The sequence below is a fragment of the Bufo bufo genome, chromosome 7 (genome assembly GCF_905171765.1).
Source record: "Bufo bufo chromosome 7, aBufBuf1.1, whole genome shotgun sequence".
Lineage (NCBI taxonomy): Eukaryota > Metazoa > Chordata > Amphibia > Anura > Bufonidae > Bufo > Bufo bufo.
The window spans coordinates 188,592,629-188,618,554 of record NC_053395.1 but is presented as its reverse complement, the minus strand read 5'-3'; the positions used below and the strand labels follow the sequence as shown (position 1 = coordinate 188,618,554).

The following is a 25,926-nucleotide window of genomic DNA, read 5'->3' as shown; positions in this document are numbered from 1 at the left end:
GAGCATGTTCTGAATTTTGGGGCCTCACACCCATCTACCACATTATCTGTATTTAGAGAGTTATCACTGTGTTATCTGTGGAGTTACGTAGGACTGCAAGTGATATCTACTACATTATCTGTTAAAATGGACGTGCCCACTAGCTTGGGGAAAGGCGCAATTTTTGGCTTGCCCTGGGTGCTGCCAACCCACACTACGCCACTGCCTGATGGAACAGAGTGAAAATTCAGATTCTTCTACTAGAGAATCTGAAGGCTGCACAGAGACAGGGGTTCAACATTTTTAACAAAGACCAACTGAAAAAATGATTTTTAGCTCAAAAGGAATACAATGCATTAGTAAAAACAAAATTGCACATAGGTGTACATGGCCTTTAAGGGGTATTCCGATAATCACAAATTATTCCCTATCCACTGGATAACTGCTGGATCAGCGGAGGTCTGATCGCTGGGATCCCCACCAAAAGTTACAACGTGGGTCTCGTGTCCTGTTCTCCCCAGCCACAAGAGCGCAGCCAGGAGTTAAATGAATAGTGGTTGAACATGTGGGCCTCCGCTCCATACACTATGGCACTGATAAGGATAACCAAGCTGGGGCCCAGGGCCCCTGTCCTAGTGGTTGGTGGGGGTCCCAGCAGTTGGAACCCCACAGATCTAGCCGTTATCCCCTAACCAATGGATATGCCACCACTTTCCAATTGAAATCACTTGTAACGATCAGATTAACCCTTTAATGTTTCAATCTTGGACTACCACAGCACTCTCTGTGTGAACCCCTAACCACCAATCAGATTCCGGCTCTTATTTTGCTGAGCACGTTCGGAGAGTGAAAGCAGCAATCTGATTGGTTGCTATGGGCTAGCGCGACACACTGCAGATCACGCTCAGTCAATCCCAATGCGTCTGCCTGCCACCCGCAGTGCCGAAAAACTGACGGCAGGGGTCAGCGGAGATCTCGCGAGAGAAGACGCGCTCCATGTATGGAAGGCACAACAAAAGTAAATCCCAGTAACCCTCCCGAGCAGTCATCATGGCGGCAGAGCCGCCGCCGCCGCTTCTCAGCCGGGATAAGGAGGCGACAGCGGCTCAATTGAAGGGCGAACTGAGCCGTGTGACGGACCGGAGCCGGGAGCAGCTGAACGAGCTTTTGGACTGGGTGCTGTGTGCGGAGCGGCCGGCGGGGGAGGCGCTGGACTGGTGCAGGTCGCTGCTGGCCGGAGGGGACAAGTTCGAGGACTTCTGTCAGGCGGTGCGCTCGTACGATAACGCCACCCTGTGCGGCCTGGTGTGGACGGCCAACTTCGTGGCGTACCGGTGCCGGACGTGCGGCATTTCCCCCTGCATGTCCCTGTGTGCCGAGTGCTTCAACCAGGGAGAACACGCCGGCCATGACTTCAACATGTTCCGCAGCCAGGCCGGGGGGGCGTGTGACTGCGGGGACAGCAATGTCATGCGGGAGAGCGGGTGAGTGCTGCCTGTCACTGCGTGTCACCTGCGGGGGACTACAACCCCCAGCATGCTGGGGAAGGAGCGCTATTCCATAGTCCTTCCTCGGGTGTGTGTGTGGTGTCCATGGCCCGGTATTAGGGGCTCATCTGGTTCAGGACCTTTTCTTTACCTGTTTTCTGGATCCTTACACCAATAACCTAAGTACGGTAAATGTCATTTGCGGACCCCCGCGTCACCGGAGGCCAAGCCGCTTTTCTCCTTCATGTCATTGCTTCATTGACAGGTGAAGAATAAAGCTAGGTTCACGCCTGATCTGTGATATGACAGCGCCCGACCGACGCCATGGACTCCAATGGGGCGCGATTGGTTTGTCTTACGGCGTCCATGGTTCTGCCGGACCACATGACGCAGCCAGAACCTCAGTCCCAGTGGATCCCATGGACGTTTTTATTCCAGATGTTTCGGTGGGATTGATCGCTGTTCACACCGCTGTCATGGCTTCCTTTACGGGAATCATGACGCAGTGCCTGATCCATCACACGCAGTACGCTTCAGGCTACAAGAATCCACGGGCCTAAGGGTCCTTGTACACGTGACACACTTTATTCTTGTGCGGTGCAGACTGACAGATACTGGGGGTCATTTATCAAACTGGTGTGAAGTAGAACTGGCTTAGTCGCCCATAGCAACCAATCAGATTCCTCCTTTCATTTTTTGACAGCTCCTTTGGAAAATGAAAGGTGGAATCTGATTGGCTGCTACGGGTGACTGAGCCAGTTCTACTTTACACCAGTTTGATAAATGACCCCCACTGTGTCCAGAGGTCAGCCTGTCAGGCATATACCAAGATGATGTGCAGAGGTCTCCAGCCTCGTTTCCTGACGCTTAAAGGGGTTGAACCTGGACATACCCATATTTTCACCCAGGCAGCCCGCCTGATGTTAGCGATCATTTTCAGGAGATCTGCTGACGTACCGGTCTGCCAGGAGGAAGCTTCCGCCCATCAGAGCCAGTGGAAGCCTCCACTTAGCAGTGTGTTATGGTAAATAAAAAAGCCCTTGCCTTGCGCTGGATTGAAATGCTCCGATGCTAACATCAGGGGGGCTACCTGGGTGAAAATGTGGGTATATCCGGGTTTAGCTCTGAACCCAGACAACCCCTTTAAAGGGGTTGTCCTGCCATATATATTGATGACCTATCCTCAGGATAGGTCATCAATATCTGATTGGCAGGCTGCCTGTCGGACCCCCACCAATCAGCTGTTAGGTGAGGAGGCGGCGCTCTATACCAGCACTGCTTCCTGCCCGTCGTCTCAGGAGTGCAGTGTGGTGAGGAATACTTGAAATTACACTGGGCTGCATCTACACAGCTCGTCAAACTGCTGATCGGCGGGGGTCCCCGTAGGTCATCAATATAAATGGCAGGACAACCCCTTTAAATAGCTGCAGTGCAGATACTGGGTATTAAGAGTGAAAGTCCATTATAGATGCGACTCTTAGGCCTCATGCACACGACCGTATTTTTGGTTCGCATTTTTAGCGGATCGAACTTGGACCCTTTGATTTCTAAGTGGCCGACAAAAATGCTTGTGCCGTCTGAATCCTTTCGCCCGTGCCGTAAGTGATAGAACGTGTCCTGTTCCTGTCAGACAAGAATAGGCATTTTTACAATGGGGCCTGCGAAAAGTGTGGGATGCATATGGACCGCGTCTGTGTTTTGCAGATCTGCGATATTCGCACTGCAAAACGGACACGGCGGTGTGCAGGAGGCCTTACCCAGGAGGTAGATGCCGGGGAGCTGTGGGAATACTGGGACATCCCTGTTACCACTGGACTACAATAGTGTTTATGGAAGCCTAACGCTAGAGGGCGCTTAGGAGCACGACACTGCTCTATGGGAACATTACAATGTGTGTATATAAATAAGGGGCACGTTGGGTTAAAAGACATCTGTCAGCAGATTTGTCCCTATGATACTGGCTGACCTGTTACATGTGCACTTGGCAGCTGAAGGCATTTGTGATGGTCCCATGTTCATATGTGTTGGCATTGCTGAGAAAAATTATGTTTTAATATATGCAAATGACCTCTAGGAGCAACGGGGGTGTCACCATTACACCTAGAGGCTCTGCTCTCTCTGCAACTGCTGCGCTTCTCAGCAATGCGGACACATATGAATATGGGACCAACACAGATGTCTTCAGCTGCCAAACGCACATGTAACAGGTTGGCGATGTAACACCAGGGGATCAGCAAGTAATGTTTTTTTGTTCCATGCGGACACTCATTTAAAGAGGACCCGTCCCCTCTCCTGACATGTCTGTTTTAGTAACTACTTGCATTCCCCATGTAATATCAAATCTGGAGCCTCTATTCTTATGACTCTGTTGTTCCATTCCTTTATTATTCTTGCTTGAAGTTATGAATTGTCTAGCGGCTTGCAGTAAAGGTCCAGATGGGTGTTACCAGTTGGGGTGTGTCCTTGCACAGTCTGACAGCGGCAGCACTGCTTGTACAAAGTCAGACACACCAGCTACAGGTAACACCCAGTAGTACCTTTACTGCAGACTGTGGCCATTTGTAAACTTCTAGTGGGAATAATGCAGGAATGGCACATCATAGTCACAAGAATAGGTGCTCCAGAATTATTATTTTTTGCATGAGAAATGCGAGTAGTTACTGAAACGGCTGATCTTTAAGGGGCTGTTCACATCAGGCTAGGGCTACACGGCGACTGTTGTTGTGCAAAAAATGTTGCGTGACATGAATGTCGCCGTGTAGCTTAAGCCTAATATATATGTTAAACCAGAACATGATGTGAACGCAGCCCTAAAAATGTTCTTGCTGAAACAGACTCTTAAAGGTGGTGTCTCTGTAATGTGTATGGCCTTTATAGAAGGGGTGTCTATCAGGGAACCTGGTAAAGTGACGTTACCCTCTGGGGTGTCATCATTTTCCTTCCGTTATCTCCAGGTCGGTGAGATCTCGAGAGGAATGCAGAATTTCACACGGGCGAGTATTCCGCGCAGATGCGATGCGTGAGGTGAACGCATTCCACCTGCACTGACTCTTGACCCATTCATTTCTATGGGGCTGTGCACATGAGCGATGATTTTCACGCATTACTTGTGCGTTGCTTGAAAATCACAGCATTTCTATATTCTGTGTCTTTCACACAACGCAGGCCCCATAGAAGTGAATGGGGCTGTGTGAAAATCGCATAGCATCCGCAAGAAAGTGCGGATGCGGTGTGATTTTCACGCATGGTTGCTAGGAGATGATGTTAGTAAATGGGAATGAGCAACCCCGGACCCCATTAAAGTCAATTCACTGTATTATTTTCCCTTATAACATGGTTATAAGGGAAAATAGCATTCCTAATACAGAATGATTACTAAAATGTCCATTGAGGGGTTAAAAATAAATAAATTAATAAACTCCACTCATCCACTTGATCGCGCAGCCGGCACCGTCTTCTTTCTTCTTCCTGCAGGACCTGCAAAAGGACCTTCAATGATGTCAGAGCAGGTCCCCATCGATCAGATACTGATGACCTATCCAGAGGTTTACTAAATCCGCCTCAGTGTGCCATCTTGAACAGTGTATTGTAACCCTTTATCTGTGACGTGTATTGGAGGCCGAGCTGAGGGAGTCGGGGGGAGATGGCTGTTGATAGTTTGGCCAACAACTATTGAATGTATATGGCCGCCTTTACTCTGCTACTTGTTGGTCTGGCGTGTGCCCATAATGTTATCTGGCATTGGGTAAAAGGGTTGGCCACTTTCTTGAGGAACATCTGTAACATCCTAACCTAGCCGGCACTATCCTAGCAAACCCCCTTTCAGTACTCCATTTCAGTGTCCCTCGCTGTCCATGGATCCAGTGTTCTACCGGTGTGGTGGTCGCTGTGTCCATTGCAATCAAGATGGTTGTGGTCGCACAATTTACCCACGTGACCGCTGCCCTGGGCGCATCCTCTTCTGCGCTTGCACTGAAAGCATGTATCGCCTGCGCTGATGCAGTAGATTCTGCTGCATGATGGTGCACATACTGTGAATGCGTGCTGCCCTTGCGCAGAAGTGGGAGCTTCTGGGAGGAGGAGGGGGGGGGGGGGGTCCCTGGGTTATCCAAAGCAAGCAGGGCCCTCGCTCCTAGTGTTTCTGTTGTATATTAGCTGGTTACGTTGTGATGTCTTTTGTTTCGTACATGAACCCTGCCCTCTGAATTATAAAGCGCTGCGGTATATGCTGGCGCTATATAAATAAAGATTATTGTTTTTATTACTAGGTTATGCCATCCCTTTTTGATCATGGGGGTTCTGACTTCTAAGACCCCCAGCGATCCTGAGAATAAGAAGGCAGTAGCTTTGATTTTGCACTGGGTCCCCTTCTCCGGTCTCAGACATGGCGTATTGTACAGTCCGGGAAACGCGGCCCGTATGTTGGGCACCGGACTGACGGCGTCTTGTCTCCTAAATCACTATGATGCAGTGAGTTCAGATCAGATGAGCCTCTGTCTGCCCAGGGGACGTGGCTGACACTCAGGCCCTGTTTGCCGGATTATATACGGCTAGGGCTCACGCACACAGCCGGAAGTGTTTTGCGGTCCGCAAATTGCAGATCCTGGCCAAGTGCAAGGCACCATTTTTTTTTCAAACTTTATAACGGTCAAGAACAGGACATGTTCTATCCTATTGCGAGGCCACGGAATGGACTTGTGGATGCGGACGGCACACTGTGTGCTGTCTGCTTCTTTTGTGGCCCCATTAAGCTGACAGGGTCGGCATCGGGTCCGCTAAATACGCTGATCGGATGCAGACCAAAACTACGGCCGTGTGCATGAGCCCTTACCTGCAGAGCGGCGCGCCCGGCCACATGGCTCTGCAGGGAGTTGCAATTTTGCCTCATGCATTTGAGTGGAGCTGTGCTGCAGTTACCATTAAAGCGGGGTCTCGGGGGTCTCTGGGCAGGGTAAAGATTTTTCAGCACTAGACTAATGCTAGTCTATCAATCATAGGTTAATTGCACATCCTACAAGTGGGCCACCCTTTACATTTTTGCCTCTTTCATGTATATCTGTAGTGTTACTATTCTCTTCCAGTTGGGCACTTTTTGCATGCTGTCTGGCAGGCGCTCGGCCTCGGCATTATCGGCATGCTATTTTCGGTCACCTGCTCCTATAATGGGAGCCGCCTAGTAGTCTGTGCCAAGTTTGGGGTGAGTCAGACTTTTCTGTCTAGTACACAGAACAGAAGCCTGTGTTGTCGCCCGGCCTCACCTCCTTCCCAGAGGCCGGAGGAGGATCCCAGCCTATTAATAGTGTCCACGGATAAGGATCTTGATCCACCACTTGTTGACTCCTCCGAGCTGTCAGCGTCGTCGCTCTTGGCTGACTCCTGGATGAGAAGTGATGCATGTGATCTACTCGTTGTACAGTAAACTCGTGCTTCTTCTGCAGCACTTTTTTAGTTTCAAAAGTTGGTTTTATTGAAGAATGAAATAGGATAAGGTTACAAAACCAGAAACCATATCATAAAAGAGCACCTCACGCAGGAGGTGGTTAATAATAGGTGTAAAGTTTTATGCATGTAGTATCCAACAAAAAGGGATAGGTGAATGGGGAAAAAAAACAATAGATTCACATACATCAGGTAACAAAAACATGGTATCCTTGTGAATGCAAGGCTTGGATACATGGAGGGGGCAGATGTAACCCAGGCATCTCGGAGCATACATTAGGAGAAGTCCATAACCTCTAACCAAAGTTACAATGACAAGTAGGGTATCCTATGAGAAGTGTGGGAGGAGGCCAGCCACGGCTGCCGGAGTTTTAAGTATGATTCCATCGTATCCCCCATATTAGCTGTAATCTTTTCATATATGGCCATTCTATCCATTCGTTGCAAGACAAAGGTCGTTGGATCGCCATTTGGCCGCTATGTGTATACGCGCCGCGAGCAGGAAGTGTTGGGCCAACTTAAATGGGGCGTATTAACCTGAGATGAGTCAGAGCTTGAAAATACTCTTCTCTGGTCACACAAGTAAGATATGACTCTTTTATGTTAATTTGCATATGTATCAAATCTTTTTTTTTTTTACGCAATAAAAGCACACAGAGCTATGGGGACTGGGTATTGCGGATGTGCTAGCAGCGATCTAGCAGCCCATGTCCTCAGCTCTATACACAAAATCCCGATGACAGGTTCCCTTTAACTGATCTGCAGATGGTAAGTCAGACAGTCTTGTCAAGCGGTTGGCGGACCACCATGACAAACCACTCGAGTCCATCCCAGGTGGGAAGGCCGGGTTAGTCAATAGAGAAGTAAGGGAAGCAGGCTTGGATTGGAGACCTACCTTAAAACGGACTGATCGCCATAGTTGGATAGCATAGAAAGGTAGTAGGGCCTTAGATTTAAGGTCAGTAGGGAGAGGATTTGTATCCCAAAATAATGCAGGCCAGAAAGCTGGGGTAATCCATGTATGTCTCCAAGGCAACCCATATCGGGGGATGCCGATGACCATGGACCAAAAGAAGTTGTGCAAGCGAGCAGCTTTGTAATATTTGGGGACTGAAAGACCTCCTTTTCGTTTATGAAGAAACATGACTTCAAGTTTAATCCTCGGCCTTCGACGCACCCAGATGAAAGAGGAGAGGTCTCTGTGTAGTCGGTGTAGATCCGCTAGGGGAACCTGGATGGGTAAGGTTCTAAATAGATACAATAAACGTGGCAATATTACCATCTTAATGGTATGGATCCTACCTAGCCAAGATAATAATAAAGGCGAGTCCCTTATCTCACTGAAGAGCGGAGTGTAGTTAAGGCTACTTTCACACCTGCTTTCACAATGCATTCTCAATGGAGGCGGATCCGCTCAGAATGCATCCGCCTGCCAGCGCTCAGCCTCTGCTCCGCTCAGCGAGCAGACACCTGAACGCTGCTTGCAGCGTTCGGGTGTCCGCCTGGCCGTGCGGAGGCGAGCGGATCCGTCCAGACTTATAATGTAAGTCAATGGGGACGGATCCGCTTGAAGATGACACTATATGGCTCAATCTTCAAGCGGATCCGTCCCCCATTGACTTTCAATGTAAAGTCTGAACGGATCCGCTCAGGCTACTTTCAGACTTAGAAAATTTTCTAAGTTATAATGCAGACGGATCCGTTCTGAACGGATGCAAACGTCTGCATTATAGGAGCGGATCCGTCTGATGAAACATCAGACGGACCCGCTCCGAACGCTAGTGTGAAAGTAGCCTTACTTTGTACGTATTGGACAGTTGTGAAGTAATAAATATTCCCAGATAGGACAGCTTGCTAGGGCAGGTGCGGAAACCAAATTCCCATTCTATCAGGGCGACAGTATTGGGAGGGGTGTTACAATGGAGGACCTCAGATTTAGAAGGGTTAATTTGTAATCCAGAAATCACTAGAGAATTCTTGTAGGAGGACGTTGAGGTTGGGAAGGGAGACAACTGGGTGGGTGATTGTAAGGAGCAGGTTATCTGCAGCACTTTTTTGTTTAGGCCGAGGCTTCGAAAGTCCGGCGAGAGGGCAGCGTTCGTTAACTTATAGCGGGCTCTTTCTTGTGGTTGGTATAGAAGAGAATTTATTCGCTCACCCGGTCTGGCTGTTTTGTTAAATTCTATAACAACTTTGCTTAGAATTCTGCATTGTGCCGTACCTCTGTTATTCCTCCTGGAAGTGTATAAATAAATTGACAGGTGTTGCGACTTGGCGACGTGTCCCTACACGGTCTGACAATCAGTACTGACTGTACAGGGACATACCTTTTGGGCAAGGGAAACAGCAATGCCCAGTTGTCAATTTGTATTCATAAATGTCTTGGAGGAATAATGGAGGAACGGCTCATTGCAGAGTTCTAAGGCTTGTAATTTCATGAGCCATACACCTATTTACTGAGCAGACGTCAGGAGAGCTGACAGGTCCTCTAGAGGTTGTCCAGGATTCTTCCTCCACCCCTGTCTATATGCTGAGTGGGGTATGGCAGGTCTGCCCCTCTGACTCTAATAAAGCCGAGTTGCAATACCACACACAACCCATAAAACAGGGGTGGTGCTGTTTTTGTAAGTATCAACCATGTTTTTCTGATCCTTAGGACAACTCCTTGAAAGAGGCAAAGGAAATGGCTAGCTTATTATTACCCCACCTTACAGAGAACTGCTTTGCCTTCTTAAAGGGGATCAGATCTTCCGTTTATTTGAGCATCAGCTTCTGTACTTAAGAATGGCCCCCACACCGTGTACGGAGCTGTAGTGTTCCTGTTTACTTCCTGAACCTGCGGCTGATGGGGGGGGGGGCGGCGAGGGAGGCGAGGGAGGCGCCGGCGGTTCTCGGACCCCCACCAGTCTAAGATTGATGTCTTATCCTATTAATAAGTCATTCATTTGTTGGTCCTGGAACACCCCTTTAAAGGCATCTGTCAGCAGATCTGTACCTATGACACTGGCTGACCTGTTACATGTGCACTTGGCAGCTGAAGGCATCTGTGTTGGTCCCATGTTCATATGTGCCCGCCTTACTGAGAAAAATTATGTTTTAATATATGGAAATTACCCTCTAGGTGCAATGGGGGTGTCGCCATTACACCTAGAGGCTCAGCTCTCTCTGCAACTGCTGCGTCCTCTCTACTTTGATTGACAGGGCCAGGCAGTAATGATGTTTTCACTGTCAAAGTGCAGAGGGCACGGCAGTTGCAGAGTCTCTAGGTGTAATGGTAACGCCCCCGTTGCTCCTAGAGGCTCATTTGCATATATTAAAACATAATTTTTCTCAGCTGCAAAGTGCACATGTAACAGGTGTCTCAGTGTCATGGGTACAGATCTGCCAACAGATGTCCTTTAAAGTTGCAGGTTTCTACAAAGGAAAAAAATAATGGGGGGGTGTACTGTAATAACCCACAGTGTATACACTTCCCTCCCAATGGATTGTGTTTTATGACAGTGTGTAATGAAGTTGCTATTTATAATCTGGAATAGTTTCACCTTCGTAATGACGGGCTATTAAAATGGCTGCTTAATGATTCCCTGTGCACTAAACACATCTGCGAAGAGCCCCAGCACATCTGAGAGTTCCCGCTACGTATCTCCTACATACATCATGTATGTGCAGGATGCCGGGTCCCTCGTTTTAGGGCCTCTACGTGCAGCCAATAATAAAACCCCAAAAACCCTTCTGTGGTCTGATTGTCATGAATTGTCTGAGTAACCTCCTTCGTCGCCCTCCCTTTCTCTATAATTCTTGCCATTATTTTCTGCTGCGGCTACGGCTGGGCGTGGACATTGGGGGCGCACTGCTGCTAGGGGGCACCCACAGTACATTCTCTCAGTTCGTCGTGGTTTTCAAATTGACTGCAACAAAAAGCAGTTTTGTTGTTTATGGGCTCGACAAACTGCGGTTTTGCTGCTTCATCGCTGCAGTAAAGTTAAAATTTTGCCTATCTGCTGTTTTGTGGCTGCATGGCAGGTGCACCTGAGCTTGGGTTCACACGTTGTGGAAGAGCCGTGGCTAAGGGCTCTTTCTCATGACCGTATGGTCGCCTTGCCCATGCTGCGGGCTACAATGCATGGGCCCTGGCCATGTGAACTCTGTGCTGTGGTGCAGGCTCATTGACTTGAATGGGTCCGCGATCCGCAACATACGGCAAAAGATACACCAACTGCGTGCCCGCCATCTGCGGACACTGACCCATTCACTTGGATGGGATCTGCGATTTGCATCTGACAGTCCGCACCATAAAAAAAAAGTAGTGCTTAACTAGCTCCCCCCCCCCCCCCCCCCAAAAAAAAAATTAAAAAAATAATATAATAAAAAAATAAAAAAAGTAATCTGATCTGTGGTTCTCAATAAGTCGGATAGCTTTTTTTTAATTTTTTTTTTAAATCCAGACTTCCAAAAGGATGTGCCATTAACGCATGCAACTAGTGCTTTTCTCAGAGGTGAGTTTCTGGTTTCCCCAGGAGCAGGAAGAACCAGCATAGTCACCCGCAGCACCTAGTATTCAAGCTCTGCCGAGCAAGGACTACACAAATACTAGGTAGGTAGTTTAGGAAACTTGCTAATGAATAATGGTTGTAAGGATCCTTCCTACACAGCTTTGTCTGTGGTAGTTTTTTTGAAAAAAAAGAACGCCTGTCTTGATCAGTTTTTTTTGTAGTTATTTTGAGCTATTTTTGATGTGCCAAGCAGCACGTGACTCAGCAGTAATATGTCACTTGGGGACATGTCATCGCTAAGGGTGGGTTCACTTCACGTTTTTGCCATCCGTTTAACGTACAGTCGTGGCCAAAAGTTTTGAGAATTACATACATTTTGGAAATTGGAAAAGTTGCTGCTTAAGTTTTTATAATAGCAATTTGCATATACTCCAGAATGTTATGAAGAGTGATCAGATGAATTGCATAGTCCTTCTTTGCCATGAAAATGAACTTAATCCCAAAAAAAAAAACCTTTCCACTGCATTTCATTGCTGTCATTAAAGGACCTGCTGAGATCATTTCAGTAATCGTCTTGTTAACTCAGGTGAGAATGTTGACGAGCACAAGGCTGGAGATCATTATGTCAGGCTGATTGGGTTAAAATGGCAGACTTGACATGTTAAAAGGAGGGTGATGCTTGAAATCATTGTTCTTCCATTGTTAACCATGGTGACCTGCAAAAAAACGCGTGCAGCCATCATTGCGTTGCATAAAAATGGCTTCACAGGCAAGGATATTGTGGCTACTAAGATTGCACCTCAATCAACAATTTATAGGATCATCAAGAACTTTAAGGAAAGAGGTTCAATTCTTGTTAAGAAGGCTTCAGGGCGTCCAATAAAGTCCAGCAAGCGCCAGGATCGTCTCCTAAAGAGGATTCAGCTGCGGGAACGGAGTGCCACCAGTGCAGAGCTTGCTCAGGAATGGCAGCAGGCAGGTGTGAGCGCATCTGCACGCACAGTGAGGCGAAGACGTTTGGAAGATGGCCTGGTGTCAAGAAGGGCAGCAAAGAAGCCACTTCTCTCCAAAGAAAACATCAGGGACAGATTGATCTTCTGCAGAAAGTATGGTGAATGGACTGCTGAGGACTGGGGCAAAGTCATATTCTCCGATGAAGCCTCTTTCCGATTGTTTGGGGCATCTGGAAAAAGGCTTGTCCGGAGAAGAAAAGGTGAGCGCTACCATCAGTCCTGTGTCATGCCAACAGTAAAGCATCCTGAGACCATTCATGTGTGGGGTTGCTTCTCATCCAAGGGAGTGGGCTCACTCACAATTTTGCCCAAAAACACAGCCATGAATAAAGAATGGTACCAAAACACCCTCCCAACAGCAACTTCTTCCAACAACAGTTTGGTGAAGAACAATGCATTTTCCAGCACGATGGAGCACCGTGCCATAAGGCAAAAGTGATAACTAAGTGGCTCGGGGACCAAAACGTTGACATTTTGGGTCCATGGCCTGGAAACTCCCCAGATCTTAATCCCATTGAGAACTTGTGGTCAATCCTCAAGAGGCGGGTGGACAAACAAAAACCCACTAATTCTGACAAACTCCAAGAAGTGATTATGAAAGAATGGGTTGCTATCAGTCAGGAATTGGCCCAGAAGTTGATTGAGAGCATGCCCAGTCGAATGGCAGAGGTCCTGAAAAAGAAGGGCCAACACTGCAAATACTGACTCTTTGCATAAATGTCATGTAATTGTCGATAAAAGCCTTTGAAACGTATGAAGTGCGTGTAATTATATTTCACTACATCACAGAAACAACTGAAACAAAGATCTAAAAGCAGTTTAGCAGCAAACTTTGTGAAAACTAATATTTGTGTCATTCTCAAAACTTTTGGCCACGACTGTATACAAAAACCGTAGATATTAACGGATGCCTCAGACCGATGCTATACAGTGGCATCCATTCACCATAGAGTTCCATTGTAAAAAAAAAAAAGTATACGTTAACAGATACGTGTGGTGTTGTTTTTTTTTTTTTAATACCGGACTCTGCAGGATACAAAAGCGTGGTGTGCTGCGCTTTTGTATCCTTTTATTTTATTTCATTTTTTACTACGTATAACTTAAATGGATGGCAAAAAAATTATATGAACCCACCGTTAGTCCCGACTGTGACTGCAGCGATAAGCGAGACATGGCCCCCATGCGTGCAAAAGTTGACAGATGGAAGATCAGTGAAGGGAATCAGCGGAAGTTGCCACAGGCAGATCTTGACATGTGAACGAACTCTTTGGAGTGAATTCAGACGTGGCGTATTTGCAGTGTGGATTACGGATTTCGGAAACATTAATCCACAGGTAGCGGATTTTCACTGTGGACTTCACCGCTTCAATGGAAAACATATCAACCGTTCTGATTTTCTGATAGTGAACCTTTTACAGACCGAGTGCCCAAACTGCTACTCAAAACCCACTTATTTATCTCAAAGTGCCAACACGGCAATGTAACCTGAATACTACAGTCCAGTATAGTATATCTTCCATGTACATTATCATTTAGCTATAATAGCCTGCCTACATTCAGTGCGCTGCCTGTGCCGCTCATAGTGCGCCTGCGCTGGTGAATGGCAGGAAAAGTTTAAGGCATATTGGTGCACCATAGACTTTTTCCAGGGTGTGGGCGCCCACAGAGAGGGCTCTGTTTGCCACCTCTGGCACCCTTGCCATAGGTTCGCCAGCACTGGTATAGTGTGTCTGGTCCTGTACTTCTATACAGCCTCTATTATTTCTCACATTATTTTTCTGGTGACCCATGTTATTGATGGATCTGTGGACACTTTATATAATGGATGTAAAACATGGTCATGTATGGGGACTCTATAATAAAAGTTATTGAACTACGTTTTGACCGGCGAGGGTCTGAGTGCAGAGACCCCCACCAATCCCTAGAGCAAGGAGAGAAGAGCTCTGACAGCTGCAGGAGACGGACCATAAGACTTTCTATTGAACCCGACTCGCTTCCTCTCCTCCAGCAAGGAGAGCGGGTGCCATATGGGAGCTCTTCTCCCTCCTCGTTCTAGTGATCAGTGGGGGTCTCAGCACTCCAGCCCTAACCCGATCAAAACTTTTGATATGTTTTTATTTTTTTATGAAAAATCAGTGACCCTTTAAACTGTCAATGCAATTCATAGCGGCAGTCGGACACGAGGGACGTCTCCCATGGCAGACACATTCAGCCGTCTGTCTATAACAGCATTTTCATATTCCACTTCAGAAGAAGACCTTGTGTTGTCATAGCGATGGCGGGAAATGGCCTGTAAAAGATTACCCTTCCATCTTCCCTTTGTAGCGGGCATACCTCTCTGCCACAAAGACTCTGATAACCATTCAGTTACATGAATAGCGGAAACACACTGGAATAATGTGGGAGCCGCTGCGAGGGTTACCAGATCTCCACCACCACCAGATTACAATGAGTTTTAATTTTTTGCATTTTTAATCACATACAATAAACACATTGGTGGTTAGAGAGGTAACATGGTAATGATCTCCAGTAATTACACTGCAGATTCACAGTGGCAGGTTGCATTATACCAGGATATGTCATAATTGTCTGATGGATGTGGGTTCCTCCACCGGAACCCACACCTATCCCTAGAATAGGGCCCCCATGGCAAGTGGACTGTGCTACGCTGTTTCTGTAACTTCCATTCACTAATGTCAGAGCTATTAAAATGGCAAAGGGCAACCCGCTGTCTAGTCCCGACCTCCTCTGGCTATCCCATCCAGACAGGAGGAGGACCATCTGAAGATGGGGAAACCCCTTTAAGGAGATCGTCTAAGATCTTGATATTGATGGTCTAGTCCAGGGATCAGCAACCTCCGGCACTCCAGCTGTTCTGAAACTACACTTCCCTGAATCCTCCTTTCACTTCTGTGGGAGTTACAAGAACAGCCAAGTAAGTTTGCATGCTGGGAGTTGTAGTTTCACAGCAGCTGGAGTGCCGAAGGTTGCTGATCCCTGGTCTAGTCTCAGGATGTTTGGTGGAATCTGTCACGGATTTCCCTCTTAAATAGGAGATCCTGCAGAAGGTCCTCTCCACCAATGCAGTGTTGGGTCTTTGATGTGTGCTGATGTTTTACTATGGCATTTTCTTTTCTCTTACAGATTTTGCAAAAGACACCGAGTAAAGTCGAGCTCTTGTGTTCCCACTGTGCCCCAGGATTTGCTGGTGATGTCAGAGCTGGTCATCCCTCGTTTCATCTTCTACCTTATTCAGTACTTGAGAGATGGCTACGGCGAGCCAGGTATGTACAGTAAAGTGACAGAAGCACCTGTAAGGCCTGAGCTGGACGATCATGGCCATATGCCACTTGTGATGCCATTTGCTTTTCTCTCCTTGTTTTGTTCTTCAACAGAAGTGAATGGGAGGTAGCGTTGTGCTGACACATGGTGCCAGTGCAGAAAAAGAAACAACCCACATGCACCACCGTAAAGGTCATTGCATTTGCTGATGCAGGACTTAAATGGGGTTGTCCAGCCGCTTTAATTTTTTTTTACCAATACTATACAATTAGAATACTCCTCTCTTTACCAGTCCCCTGTCATTAGCAGGATGGCACTTCCCAGGTGCTTCTGGTGATCACCTGGCGTCCCAGTGGTAGGACCCCTACTGATCTAATAGTTATAAATGGGCATTCTGGTAATTTGAAGTAATCCCCTATCTACAGGATAGGGGATTACTTCAAATTACCAGAATGCCCATTTTAAAGAGTTCTTTTGGGACCCTGATATTGATGGCCTAGGTTTAACAATACAGTAATTCAGTAATACAGCTCCAGATATAAAGTGTCTGTCTTGTCACTTCTATGAGACCCGCACATCAGTGCATGGGTCACGGACCCCTAAGAATATCTTTCTGAACACCTATTGAAGGTTCACTCCCCATCCTGACCCCCCAGGGAGCCACCCCGGACACTTTGAGTGATTGTGTAAAATATCTCCGTCCAGAGTGGACAGGATAAGAAGGAGGAGTCCTTCTAGAAAGAGATGGAGTATCCCAGCCATGATGAAAAGGAAAGTAATAAACGGGACCTTTGAGTGCCAGGACCGCATGAGCATTCAGCCAAATATCTAGTATAAGAAAATAACATTGAAACCTATGAAACCAATTAAATAAACTGTGGCCCCTCGCGCTCAAGTTGCCCCTGACTCATATCAAAGTGATCTCAGATAACCCTGCAGTCCTGTTGAGTCTCGTAGTGCCCGTTAGCAGTAGGTGCAGTTGGCCCATCTCACACAATGGTGGCCCATTGCAAGGATATGCCACCAGTGTCAGATAGGTGAGGGTCCCACCTCTGTGAAGGAATGAACGTGCACCACGCATGTGCAGCCACCCTCCATTCACTTCACGGGAGTTGAGGAAATGGCTGAGTGCGCTCGCTCTGCTTTATTTGGAACTCCCATAGAAGTGAATGCGCGGTACACTCTTCTTTGCTTTGTGGGCCCCCTTGCACCTCTGGGGCCCACACCTAGCTGACATTGGTGGCATGTCCTAGCGATATGCCTCCAGTGTTTGAGATGGGTATACCCCATTTAAAGCACAAACCCCCACTTTTGCTGGACAGAAGAAAAAAAGGAACAAAGGATCAGGAATATCGGGACTTGTGGGTGAGAGATCCAGAAACAGAGATTTGAGGGTCCTTTCTCAGTATTGGTTTTTCGTAGACCCCGTTCTGTATGTTTTCTAGTGGCTGTGCCAGGTACTGCTACTCGCTCTCATTACAGTGATGCCATTCAATAATGAAAGGGACGCGGCCCTTTTCGGAGTGCCACACAGCCTTTTCAGTCAGCCGATCGGTGGGTTACTTGGAGCAGGACCTCCACAGATGTGATATTGATGTTTTTTAAAAAAAAAATTCTAACGAGATACATCCCATGATAATACAGCTTGAATTGGAGGGCGTATGATTCTGTAGAAGGGGCTGTGTTGGGCCTGTGTCTGCTAACATGTTGCATGTGGGAGTGCTGGCAGATTGCAGGTTCTGTGCTCCGGTTACCCGTTTGTCCTCTTGCGTGTCAGCAGTCAGTCAATGCTCATTCATACACTGAGATTATGATAGTTAATACTCTGCTTTACCCCTTTATAATCATTGGGGATCTGGCGGTGAACTGTAGAATCTGACATTGTGAACTGCCGTCGCCTATATGTGAACCTACCTTTAATGGACGGATAGCCCCTCTAGTCTTGACAGGAGCAGCTTCTAAAATGAGTCTGTCTGAGGCCATGTGAAATACTGCATCACATTGCAACCATTGGAAACAATAGATGTTCTGATACTGATGACCTATTCCGATGATGGGTAATCAATATAAATAAAGCAGACGACCCCTTAACACTCGGTCCAACATCAATGAAGTGTTTAGCTACCAAACCAGGTTGAGCAGCAGCATCTCTCCCACGGCATCCAATACAAATCTGGATCTCTGTTTTCACTATGGTTTTTTTGTGTGTGTAGGCACTGCACAGATTATAGCCTGCAGTGGGAGTTTATGAATTTTCTGACAACTTGGAAAAGCGCAGTACTCTAGTGCCGTTGTCACCGAAACCTTCCAATGCCCTTTTGGCGGGAGATGAAGGCATTGGAGTGACTGACATGATGGTGACCAGATACAATGCTGCCAAATACCACAGAAAACAGTTTTTAATGTGAGCTGAGAACGGGGAGAAGAGTCATGGGGGGGGGGGGGGGGGGGTTAATACAGATAGGGAGAAGCCTGTCAGTCAAGGCGGTGCCCTCCATGACTTCTCCCCATGCCTGGCTTTTTAAAGCTTTTGTTTTTAGCCAGGGAGCCCATCCTGGCCGAGGTTTGGGCAGGATGAAGGTCCTGACAGGTTCTGTATAATAATCCATAGACACAATGGTCTGGAGTGGTATAGATGAGCTTGTGAATAGTGGATCCTGTCATATCTATAGACAGGTGATGCCATTACAGGCTGAATTAGAATGACATATAAGCAGATAACTGGAGCAAAGTGACCTGCACAGACCATGAAGTGGCGCCTGTTATCATTGGTCTTAGTGGCCGGTTCGAAAACTGCAGGATTTTTTATTTTATTTTTTTAAATATAGATATTGGCATGGAAAATTAAAAATAAAATATTTTAAAAAATATGTTAAACATAAAAACATGATTTAAACAATAGGTCATTTTCTGATGACCCATTGAATTTAAGTAACAATTCCCTCATAGCTTTTACTTTTTATATCCGGCAGCCTCCATTGCTACTGTGAGCCTTAGGGCTCATGCACACGACAGTATCTTGCGTTCAGTATACTGGCCGTTTTTTGAGTTCAGTATGCGGTACATATACTGAACCATTCATTTCAATGGTTCAGCAAAAAAAAAAAAAACTGAAGTGTCTCCGTGTGCATTCCGTTTCAGTATTTCCGTACCGTGAAAATATAAAACATGTCCTATTCTTGTCCGCAAATTACGGTGCTTGGCTCCATTCAAGTCAATGGGTCCGCAAAAAAAAAAACGGAACACATACGGAAATGCATCCGTATGTCTTCCGTATCCGTTCCGTTTTTTGCTGAACCATCTATTGAAAATGTTATGCCCAGCCCAATTTTTTCTATGTAATTACTGTATACTATATATGCCATACGGAAAAACGAAACGGCAACAAAAAACGGAACAACAGATCCGTAAAAAACTGACCGCAGAACACTGTTGTGTGCATGAGCCCTTACAGTATATGTATTGGTCTGTGGTTGTTATATAGATGAATAATGTAATCATTGCAGTTGCTGCCAGTTCAGTAAAAGACGTCATGAACAGGCTTGTGAGGTTTCTAATCGGCTACTAACCCGTGGCACCCGTCTGGCGCACTCTACTTGCATTTCTATGCTATTTTCTCAGTACGGTACCTGACTGACAAATTCCCCGATTGTAGAAAGCCTGTTGCTAGGTTACATTTACCGTCCATGCTGGAGATGTAATTACAAGAAATGTAAAGTGGATTTCTTCATCTTCTTTACTATTTATTGGCTGCAGTGTGTATTTTGTTTCCTATAAAACGATTTTGGAGAATTGCTAATATTCTGGAGGCCTGTCCCGTTAGCGCAACACAAAAGCATACATGGTTATCAAGACTGGTTCTTTCTGTGCCAGTCTTAAAGCGGTTATCCAATGTCTAAAGCATGTCCCATATAGATTATACTTACCCCGCTCCCTAGCACCTGCATTGCTCCTGTTCCCCGTGTGGCTGCCACTGCATCTCCCCTTCGCGCGGATCAAAACATCTGGCGACGGGGGGAGCAGCTAATAGGCTGAGGTGGGAACGAGCTTGCCTAGCATCGCGGGTGACACTAGGGAGGCTTGTCCCCATCGCGGCCTGCTATTGGCTGTCGTCCCCCCCCCCCCCCCCCCACATCACCAGATGTTTTGATCCGCGTGGCGGGGAGATGCAGCGGTGGCCACGCAGGAAGCTGGAGCGACGCGGGTGCTGGGGAGTGGGATAAGGATAATCTATGTGTAGGGACATGTTTTAGACATTGCCGAAGTATGACCCTAATTTATGATGAGGCGCACGCCTTGTCATAAGTTAGGTGTATCCTCCTGCGGTTCTTGCGCCTAACCAGAAGTGTACAACTGCTCAGAGATGCCGTAGAAAACTGGCATAAATAAAAATAAATTTGTCTGGGTGGCTGTCACACCCTTATCATGCCCCCTTTTAGAAAAGTGGCAAAGATGGCGAAAAAGTGGGAGATGCGACAATTTTCTAAAAAAGTCGCAGTTAAAAAAAAAACAACAAAAAAAAACCTGTGACTTTTTTTTTTTTTTTTAACACCACTTTTCAGGCGCAAAGGAGATAAATCTCTCCCTCTGGTTATGCGCTAATTGTGGTCACTGTTCCCGAAAAGAATCTGTTCTAGGAAAGTGCAGAATATCCTGAATATCTCCGGTTTTCAGCTGCGTTCTGGTAATGGCAGTTCATAAAATCCCATTCACTATTGTGCAAATTACCAGTACGAAAAAAGGCTCCGCAGCGTCATTGTCGTCAGGGGTTATTTATCCAAAACGGAATGATTTGTGTCTTTCTGGTGCATACAGTACAATAGAACATCTTTCTTGTTTTTTTTTTATAGATTCCGCATCTGATAAAGATTTCCAGAAAACCCTACAAGCTTTGGATCCACAAATATCTTTCCTGGAAGATTTAACCAAGATGGGGGGAGCGATGCGAACGGTCCTTACACAAGTTCTCACCAACCAGCAATATTACAAGGACCTTTGCTGTGGTAAGTTGTGTACTCTGTTTTTTTAGGGTATATGAGCAGTGCAATAAAGGCTGGTCTTAAAGGGATTGTGTGCCTTAAACAACCCATTCTTGGATGCTCTCTTTGCACGCAAAAAAATCTGCAAACAGCTCAGGGGTACAACAAAGAACCCACTGAGAACAGTGAATACTTCAGGAGGCATCACACCAGTCAGGACACAGTGCAGAGCGGGGCATGCAGAAGACCAGGGAGGGAGAGTGCAGCCGAACAGCGCCTCACTCACCGCTCCTTGTGCCTCCTGCATACCAATGACTGCTTCCATGCTTATTAGCATACGCACTATAAGGCCCCTTGCAGAGGAGCTTTTGTCACGCTGTGAGTCCGCAGCGCAGCACCCGTCCTGATCTCCCAGCACTGACGGGGTCACATAGCATTATATTGATTTATGATGCTATGTAACCCTTACAGTTCTGGAATGTATTGTATGACACTGACAGCATTATGTCAGTGTCATCTAATACATTCCAGAACTGTGAGTTACATAGCATCATAAATCAATATAATGCTATGTGACCCCGGCAGTGCTGGGAGGTCAGGACGGGAGCTGCGCTGCGGACTCGCAGTGTGACAAAAGCTCCTGCTCCCGGTGACTGCATTTGATTTCAGATCGGCTCCCGGCACAGGCAAGGGCTTACCTGTGCATCGCCGGACGGGTGAGTCTACTTTACTAAAGATGGCAGCCCGCATGTGTTCGCTTGCGAACACTGAAAACTGACCATCACTGCTGCTGACCTAATGTGAAAAGTATGGGGGACAAGAGATCCCATGCACCTTCCATCAGGCTGTGTCAACTGAATGGTTTCTCATCTGGCCTGGAATTACCCCATGTAAAAGGACCTAAGTAAGAGAAAAAAAGAAAAGCCCTTTTAAAAACAGGAAAAGCCCAGGTAGAATATGTGGGAACGTGCATGACGTCCATGAGCTGCTAATGATGGCAACGTGTGAATAGTAGAAATAATCAGCAGAAGACGCTCATCTCATTATTCCCGTGGGCGTCTGATTTATAACAGTATCAGGTTTATCCGAGGCAGCACTCCGCTCCCAGAGGTCATTGTTTTTATCAGTTGTCTCCTACCCTTGTGATACTACAACTCCCAACGTTATATACGGCAGAGTTAGAGCAGGTCTGGCCCTCCGTTGGAAGAGATATCATGAAATGTTTTATGCACAGACTCAAGAAGTTATGTGATTTCGACAACCCCCTTTCTACAGGGACGGTCACCGCTACCTAGCAGGTTGCCAGGGAACTCCATGCGATCAGGGTTAATCGCTCCTCAGCTTTTCCTGCAGTGGTGCTGTGAAGTATTAAAATGGATCTGTCATATTAGGTTATATGCACATGGCAGATTTTCCTGCAGTTTTTGCTGGGTTTTTACGCCAAAATCCACATGGGTCCCTTTTGACGATTTGCCCCGAGATCTTACCCTTTGCATGGCAAAAGGTGAAATCTGCACTGAAAATCCATATAAACAATAGGCAGATTTCAAACTCTGCAATGGACGTCCGTTTTGCATCGAAAATTTTGACAATTTGTACGTGAAATTTTGGAAATCTCATCTACTTAGGTGTATGAAAATCGGCGAATAATATACACCATGTACATATATTCTTAGGACTTCCTCCTTTTTGCCCGTGATTGGCCCTTTGGGGTGCTCTCTCGATCATTACATCTGATTTAATAGCAAAATCCACACAGCACTTTGCAGCATCTTTTATAGGGATTTTGTTGGTGTTTTTATGACCTTTTTAAAAAAAACAAAAAAAAAAAACTGGAGACCAGATGATAGTTTACAGGAGTTGTATAAGATGTGTTTTTTATTTTATTTCTTAACAAACTGCAGGGATGGTGTTATTAGAAGAGGCTCCTGCGACACTGCTCCTCCTCCCACCACTGCTGCAGCCAATCACTGACCTCAGCTATATACGGCATGAGACCGGTATGGCCAGTGATTGGCTGCATCTTGGACAACCCCCTTTAAGATTTCTAGCAAATGATTACAGGTCTACATACACAGTGTCTTTGTTTAGGCAGTTTATGCCATTCCCACGTTCCCCCCCCCCAGCTATGTTGTCTCTGTAATAAGGGATCCTTCAGGATTTCATGCTGTCTGTGGCTTTGGATGCATGAGTCTTCTAAGAGGTTACCTTCAAGAAAATTCTTAAAGTGATGCTCCGATTCAAGAAAAAAAAAAAACAGAATACCTACCTGGTGCCTTCCTTTTCATCTTTTCAGTTGCGGATCTGTAGCTTCCCGGGCTCCTTTTTTCGTCTTCCAAGATGGCCGCATCGCTTCTCAGACTACCTGACGTACACTGTTTCGGTAACCTAAGACGCTTCCTACTTGCTCTTTGATTGGCCAGCACTGTTCACCTGAGCAGAGCTGGCCAATCAGAGGGCAGCAGGATGCAGCGGGTAGTCGGACCAGCAGTATGGCCATAGACATAGAAGAAGAGCCCAGGGATTGGTGGCTCTGCAAAAGATGAAAAGGAGGTAACCATGTAAATGTTCTCTTTGTTCCCCAGTTAGGGTCCATTCACACGTCCGCATCCATTCCGCAATTTTGCAGACAGCACACCGTGTGCTGTCCGCATCCGGCGCTTCCGTTCCGCGGCCCCGCAAAAAAGAGAGAGCATGTCTTGTCTGCAGCCACAGACAAGAATAGGCATTTCTATCATAGTGCCGGCAATATGCAGTCCGCCAAAATGCAGAACGCACGTGGCCGGTGTCTGTGTTTTGCGGACCTCAAAACACTTGCGGAATGGACCCTTAATGTGTTTATTTTTTTTTTTTCTTGAAAAAACAGATTCATCATGGCTCGCATGTTTTAGGGCTCATGCACAAGAATATGTATTTTGTGCTCTTCAAAAAACGGATCTGCAAAAAATACGGATGATGTCAGTGTGCAGAATGGAACAGCTGGCCCCTGATAGAGCAGTACGATCCTAGTCCGTAATGCAGACAATAATAGGACATGTTCTATTTTGTGGCGGAATGGACATATGGAAACGGAATCAATTTTTTTATTTTTTGCGGACCCATTGAAATGAATGGTTCAATATATGGTCCCCAAAAAAACAGAACGGACACAGAAAGAAAATAAGTTTGTGTTCATGAGCCATTAACCTGTGGTTACATGTCCTAAAGCTCTTTATGAGCACTTTCTCCTCCGCCTCCCTCTTTAAGACCAACAGGTTGTTCTCTGAACCAGCACCATAATGTGCAGTTCACTGCTGAACACTCTTTTATTTCATCATGAATCAGATCTCTGTGGGCACGTGTGTGGTGAGGACAGATTGCAAATCTAAGTTCCAGAAATCTGGCAAAAGTCCTGTGTGTAGGAGGCCGGCTTAAACACTTCATCTTTCTTTGTACCATATGACTAGTGGGGAATGATGGGGGTGAATTACACTTCTACGATATGTGAGCAAATTGCATAAATAACAACTGAATGAAATGTTCCCTTTGTTCATATGTTTCACCTTCTTTCCATTCCTTACTGATACATCTGTGATTCCTTAAGTAAAATAAAAGTTACCTATGGTGAGGGGGACCTTGGCGGTTGTGCTACTTTCACACTAGCGTTTTTGCTGGATCCGGCAGGGTTCAGCAAAAACGTTTCCGTTACTGATAATACAACCATCTGCATCCGTTATGAACAGATCCGGTTGTATTATCTTTAACATAGCCAAGACGGATCCGTTTTCTATTGTGTCGGATTGTGACAGAAAAAGCGGATCTGCGGTTTTCTCTCCGGTATGAGAACGGAATGCATTTTGGAGCACTCCGTTTTGTTCAGCTACGTTTTGTCCCCATTGACTATGATTAGTTTTTTTCCGGTATTGAGACCTTATGACGGATCTCAATACCGGAAAATATTAACGCTAGTGTGAAAGTAGCCTTACTTCGGCTCTTGTTTTAAAAAAAAAAAAAAAAACTGTCACCGCTCCTGACCTGCCTATTTTTATAGCTACATGCTTTCTCCACGTATTAACGTTTCTGGAACATCTATTCTTATGTCTGTATGTTTTCTGCCATTCCTTTATTATTTGCACTATAAGTTAGGGTACTTTCACGCAGTAAAGTTTTCCGGTATGGAGTTCCGTCACCGGAAAAAAAACGCTTTAGTTTTATTCTATTGCATTCTGAATGGAGAGTAATCCGTTCAGTATGCATCAGGATGTCTTCAGTTCAGTCACTCTTACGGTATTTGACCGGAGAAAATACAGCAGCATGCTGCAGTATTTTCTCATTCCAGAATGCCGGATCCGACATTAATTTCCATTGAAATGTATTAATGCCGGATCCGGTACTAAGTGTTCCAGATCCGGTTTTCCAATCTGCGCATGCGCAGACCTTTAAATCTGTGAAAAAAATAAATACCGGATCCATTTTTCCTGATGACACCGGAGAGACGGATCCGGTGTTTCAATGCATTTGTCAGCCGGATCTGGAAACAAATGGTATCCGTTTGCACATGGATTTCCGGATCCAGCATTCAGTTCTGGTAACGGAACTGCCTGCCGGAATCCAACAACGCAAGTGTGAAAGTACCCTTATGAATGAAATGCTATTAGCCTTCAGTAGGGTACAGAGGGGAGGTAACCAGTTGGGGGGGTGTCCCTGCACAGACTGACTATCCAATCAGTGCTGCCATTTTCAGACTGTGCAGGTACACCCCCCCGACTGGTTACCTCCCCTCTGTACCCTTACTGCAGACTGCTAGCAATTCATTCATAACTTCTGGTAGAAATAATAAAGGAATGGTACAACATAGAGCCATAAGACTAGATGTTCCAGAATTGTTATTACATGGGGAATGCATGAAGCTATTAAAACAGGAATGTCAGGAGAGGTGAATGGTCCTCTTTAAGTTGTCCCACAGTCAACATTTTTCACCTATTCACAGGATAAGTAATAAATGTCTGTTCGCAGGGACTCCCACTGATCACTAGAATGGGGATCCCAAAACTCCTTGTTCCTCCTGACTACATGAAGACATTAAAGCCAATCTCACATAAACGTATTCAGTCCGGGAAACACACTCCATGTGAGGGTTGTATTTCCCGGACTGAACACAGCATCGCTGATGTGAACTCGCTGTATCATAGTTATTCATGATGCTGTGCGTTCCTGCTATCTGTCATTTCTCTAGGCTTTGAATGCATGCTCGACTGCCAGTCAGCTGAAAGTA

The 25,926-nt window shown here is 46.2% G+C and overlaps 1 protein-coding gene across 5 annotated transcripts in view; it reads left to right on the top strand.

Moving 5' to 3' along the window:
• Positions 1 to 969: 969 nt before the first annotated feature.
• The window catches only part of UBR3 (ubiquitin protein ligase E3 component n-recognin 3), a 207,286-nt gene continuing 182,329 nt past the window's right edge, over positions 970 to 25,926 (top strand). For 4 of the 5 annotated variants that reach the window (XM_040441568.1, XM_040441565.1, XM_040441566.1 and 1 more), the window contains exons 1-3: positions 970 to 1,463; positions 15,556 to 15,695; positions 20,544 to 20,696. In XM_040441568.1, coding sequence (XP_040297502.1) covers positions 1,030 to 1,463; positions 15,556 to 15,695; positions 20,544 to 20,696 — 727 coding nt within the window. In that variant the 5' untranslated portion in view covers positions 970 to 1,029. The remainder of the gene's footprint in view (positions 1,464 to 15,555; positions 15,696 to 20,543; positions 20,697 to 25,926) is intronic. The other variant, XM_040441567.1, reaches the window with a different exon arrangement.